This window comes from Tachysurus vachellii, chromosome 11 (genome assembly GCF_030014155.1).
Source record: "Tachysurus vachellii isolate PV-2020 chromosome 11, HZAU_Pvac_v1, whole genome shotgun sequence".
Lineage (NCBI taxonomy): Eukaryota > Metazoa > Chordata > Actinopteri > Siluriformes > Bagridae > Tachysurus > Tachysurus vachellii.
The window spans coordinates 25,112,622-25,117,621 of NC_083470.1; the positions used below are offsets into that span (position 1 = coordinate 25,112,622).

The window sequence follows — 5,000 nt, forward strand, 5'->3', positions numbered from 1 at the left end:
CTTTCTCTCTCTGTCGCTCTCTCTCTCGCTCTCTCTCACTGTCTCTCTCTCTCACTGTCTCTCGTGGTCTCTCTCTCCCTCCCTCTCTCTCTCTCTCCCTCCCTCTCGTCTTCTCTCTCTCCCTCTCTCTCCCTCTACCTCTCCCTCTCTCTCCCTCTCCTCTTCTCTCTCCCTCTCTCTCTCCCCCTCTCTCTCTCTCTCTCTCTCGTCTTCTCTCTCTCTCCCTCTCTCTCTCTCCCTCTCCTCTTCTCTCTCTCTCTCTCTCTCTCCCTCTCTCCCTCTTTTTATTCTCAGTTTGGTTTGCAGGGTGTGGTGTAGGTTAGTCTGGAGCCAAGCACTTGATGGCTCTCCCTAGATTTTAGTGGTCGAGTGGAAGCGTCCGGAAACGTTACAACACAAAGGAACACTAGTCCAACAAGAGATTTGTGTTTTTGCTTGTTTAACTAAAAAAAGCCCCACAGTAACGACTCTTCCGTGTGTTTTCACTCGACCCCAGCTTGACAATCGAGCCTCTTTGGTCCCTTTAGTCACCCTGGGGAGCGTTTTGTGTCGCCTCTTTACAAACCCCGTGGAATGAGAAGTAGCTCGTCACAGTGACTCCTCTGTCCCCTGATTCTCTGCCTGTAGAACAGCGAGCTGGAGCAGGCTGCTGGACACGAGGTGTTAGCATTAGCGTTAGCAGCAGAGCTGTCGGTTTGTGTCGTCCTTCTTCCTTTGTAGCGCCATTTTCTTCTTTCTCTTTTAATCGCGATCGGGTTACGGAACTTCACCATTTAACAAAACGGATCACTGCAAAGGAACGACAACTCAAACCTCAAATTTGCACGTTTCTACTCCAAATGCGGTCGATCACGTTCAGGGGCGTTTAACGTCAAACTAAGTTCGCGCCCGCAAGTGAACAAGTTTCGTTTTAATGTCTGTGTGCGAAACGAGCGCAAAAGTTTTACAGTTACTGTGATGAAGCCAGTCAGATTAATTAATTAAGATTAATTTACGAAGGAAAATTCAGAACACGAAACTAAACTGAACGTCGTCTTGACTGCATTCGGGGTAAAGTGTGTTAATTAATTAACAATTCGCTGTTTTTTTTTTTTGTTTTTTTATTATTATTAAATTGACTAACGTTTTTTTTTTTCTTTTCTCCTTCATGTTATTTCTCCTCCTTTCTTTCTACTTTGTCTTCTAGAGTGTGACTACATTTCTGGCTTATCTGAAAGCTTAAAAAGGGGTAAATTGATATGCTGTGGCCAGAGGTCTGTATGCTGTATGAGGTACAGACTGTTGTCTTATTTGTGTGTCGCTGTGCATCAGAGATTCGAGCTCGTGAATCACACACACACACACACACACACACACACACACACAGAGGATGTGTACGTTGCTCAGAGCTGGGTGATGGCTTTATGCTTTGTGGACGGAGCCGCTGCATTTGATTTGAATGGCTCTGCATCAGTGAGAGTTCAGCGCGCGTGCGCACACACACACACACACACACACACACACACACACGCACGCGCGCGGCCTGTCTGAGTTTTCTGCGCTGGGTTCAGATCGGATGTTTGTGTGCTTTGGGTTTGATTTCTCTCGCCCTGGAAAGAGGGATGACCAGATTGACAACCCCACCGGAGTCACTTTTACTGTGTACGTCATTACCTTCTGTGCACGTGTCCACACACACATGCTCACACACACGTTCACACACACACACACATCTCTCAGTCAATATGTTTTCAGACACACTGCATATTCTGTCTTTTGCTCTCTCTCTCCTTCTCTCTGTCTGTCTCCCTCTGTTTCTATTTCATTATTTCTCGCTCTCTCTCTCTCTCTCTCTCTCTCTCTCTCTCTCTCTCTCTCTCTCTCCCTCTCCCTCTCTCTCTCTGCCTGTTTCTCACTTGGTGTGTGACTAACACACAGACACACACACTTAGATATAGATGTGTAGGTGTTCTTTGTGTCCTCAGTCTAACTGACTCTCTCCCACTCCCTCACATTAAAGTGCATGACTGCTATTTCCTGCCTCATGCTCAACGACATCCCATAATTATATCCAAAGGTTACGTCTCTATTGCACTGTGTGTGTGTGAGAGGGAGAGAGAGAGATTATTATTATTATTGTTATTGTTATTGTTATGATTGAACACTTTTCACTTTGTCAGGTTAGCTGTAACTTATCATAACGTCTGAGCCTCATTCTGCCTCCTGTGGTTTAAAATCTAAGCTCATTAGTTTTACCGCAGTTCGTGACGAGGCCTAAATTCCATGCCGCTCGTTTTATTATTTATGTTTATCATTTATTATTTATGTTTATTTATTATTAAATAAATAACGAGCGTGGCTCACGGATGGACCGCACACTACTCGCCCCATCGCCACGTCTCACGTCACGTGCTTTAACCCTGCGCCTCGCACCATGCTGACTCTAATAACTCGATGGATAACTGATGATGCTATTGACTTTTTTTTTCTTTTCTTCTCTCTCATTTCTCTGGTTTATAACTCACCTTCTCCCCCCTCGAACTCCTCCTCGCGTCCTCTTGATCCATCCATCTATCTATCCATCCTTCCATCCATTAACCCTGCATGTCATTATCGTGGCTTCGCTCGAATCGTTTTCCTAACGATGTTACCGATGTAAATGATCTACAAATCGGAAAGTTTTGCCACACGCTTGTTCCCGTGTGCTGTGTGTTCGACACCGCGACGATCACCTCTCCTTTTGTTTTCTCTTTTCTCTTTCATGCCATGTTCTAAACAATTCTCATCCCCTCTCCCATCCTCCTCCTCCCTGCATTCCTCCCTCACCTCTCCATGGCTCTGTAGGATTCTACGGGTTGGATGAGTCGGATCTGGATAAAGTGTTCCGTCTGCCCACGACCACCTTCATCGGTGGCACAGAAAGTGCTCTGCCTCTACGGGAGATCATCCGCCGCCTGGAGGTGACACACACACACACACACACACACTCTCTTTCATTACCCTGAGCTGACTCCAGCACCAACCTTTTCATTTATCTTCTGTGATCCTGTCTTCTTCTCAAAGTATTCAATAAAGTCTGTCTGTCTGTGTGTGTGTCTGTCTGTCTGTCTGTGTGTCTGTCTGTCTGTCTGTGTGTGTGTCTGTCTGTCTGTGTGTGTGTCTGTCTGTCTGTGTGTGTCTGTCTGTGTGTGTGTGTCTGTCTGTCTGTGTGTCTGTGTGTGTGTGTGTCTGTCTGTCTGTCTGTCTGTGTGCGTGTGTGTGTGTGTCTGTCTGTCTGTCTGTGTGTCTGTCTGTCTGTGTGTGTGTGTGTCTGTCTGTGTGTGTGTGTGTGTGTGTGTGTGTGTGTGTGTTAGATGGCGTATTGTCAGCACATAGGAGTGGAGTTCATGTTCATTAATGACCTGGAGCAGTGCCAGTGGATCCGTCAGAAGTTTGAGACTCCTGGAGTCATGCAGTTCAGCCTGGAGGAGAAACGCACACTTTTGGCCCGCATGGTCCGCTCCACCAGGTACACACACACACACACACACACACGCTACTTAATTCTCGCTACTTAACCTCGATCGGTCGTTCTAAACGCTGTACCTCGTACCACTCTTCCCAGGTTTGAAGAGTTCCTGCAGAGGAAATGGTCCTCAGAGAAACGTTTTGGCCTGGAGGGCTGCGAGAGTCTCATCCCTGCCCTCAAAACCATCATCGACAAATCCAGCGAGAACGGCGTGGAGAGTGTCATAATGGGGATGCCGCACAGGTGTGACCCATGATGCAATTCTGTCAGAGACGTTGCCTTGGCGTTCTTGTGGGTTTGGTGGTACTTTAAGATAAATAAATAAATAAATGTTTGTCATCGCATGTGTGTGTAGAGGGCGACTGAACGTGCTGGCAAACGTGATCCGGAAGGAGCTGGAGCAGATCTTCTGCCAGTTTGACTCCAAGCTGGAGGCTGCCGACGAGGTGAGCGTATTGTGTTCGGAGTGTAAAACCTACTGAACGTTTTTTAACTCGTCACGGCTAGGATGTTTGTTAAATGCGGGTGGAATAGAAGTAGACCGAGCAGCTGACGAGCTACGTTTCAGTTCTATGTTTGATTCACAGAGTTGATTCATTTTTGAATGAGAGTTCGGGGCGAATCACAGGTTTATGTCAATCGCTGGGTTTAATACGTTGTCGTTGCTATAGTAACCACGTGTTCCGCAGGATTCGTACTGCGTTGCATAAACGTGAGGATGGTGGATTAAATTTAACTATAAACATGTGTGTGTGTGTGTCAGGGTTCAGGAGATGTGAAGTACCACTTGGGCATGTACCACAGGAGGATAAACCGTGTAACAGACAGGAACATCACTCTGTCTCTGGTGGCCAACCCGTCTCACCTGGAAGCTGTGAACCCCGTGGTACAGGGCAAAACCAAGGCCGAGCAGTTTTACTGCGGTGACACCGAGGGCAACCGGGTCAGTAACACACACACATTCACATACTTATTATAAATAATATTTTCTTAGTATGCCTCCATTCTATTAGAATATTATAAGTGCAAAACAGACCATGAAACGTGTGTGTGTGTGTTTCTGTGTGTGTGTGTGTTTCTGTGTGTGTGTGTGTTTCTGTGTGTGTGTGTGTTTCTGTGTGTGTGTGTGTTTCTGTGTGTGTGTGTGTTTCTGTGTGTGTGTGTGTTTCTGTGTGTGTGTGTGTTTCTGTGTGTGTGTGTGTGTTTCTGTGTGTGTGTGTGTTTCTGTGTGTGTGTGTGTTTCTGTGTGTGTGTGTGTTTGTGTGTGTGTGTGTGTTTCTGTGTGTGTGTGTGTGTTTCTGTGTGTGTGTGTGTGTTTCTGTGTGTGTGTGTGTGTTTCTGTGTGTGTGTGTGTGTTTCTGTGTGTGTGTGTGTGTTTCTGTGTGTGTGTTTCTGTGTGTGTGTTTCTGTGTGTGTGTTTCTGTGTGTGTGTTTCTGTGTGTGTGTGTGTGTGTTTCTGTGTGTGTGTGTGTTTCTGTGTGTGTGTGTGTTTCTGTGTGTGTGTGTGTGTGTG

At 46.4% G+C, this 5,000-nt stretch overlaps 1 protein-coding gene across 5 annotated transcripts in view; it reads left to right on the plus strand.

Annotated features, from left to right (window-relative positions):
- Window positions 1-5,000, plus strand: part of ogdha (oxoglutarate dehydrogenase a) — a 31,870-nt gene that overhangs the window by 20,616 nt on the left and 6,254 nt on the right. For 3 of the 5 annotated variants that reach the window (XM_060882267.1, XM_060882265.1, XM_060882266.1), the window contains 5 exons: window positions 2,824-2,939; window positions 3,333-3,487; window positions 3,584-3,730; window positions 3,843-3,933; window positions 4,251-4,430. In XM_060882267.1, the coding sequence (XP_060738250.1) occupies window positions 2,824-2,939; window positions 3,333-3,487; window positions 3,584-3,730; window positions 3,843-3,933; window positions 4,251-4,430 (689 nt within the window). Of the gene's footprint in view, window positions 1-1,186; window positions 1,229-2,823; window positions 2,940-3,332; window positions 3,488-3,583; window positions 3,731-3,842; window positions 3,934-4,250; window positions 4,431-5,000 lie in introns of all 5 variants that reach the window. The other 2 variants (XM_060882263.1, XM_060882264.1) reach the window with 1 other exon arrangement.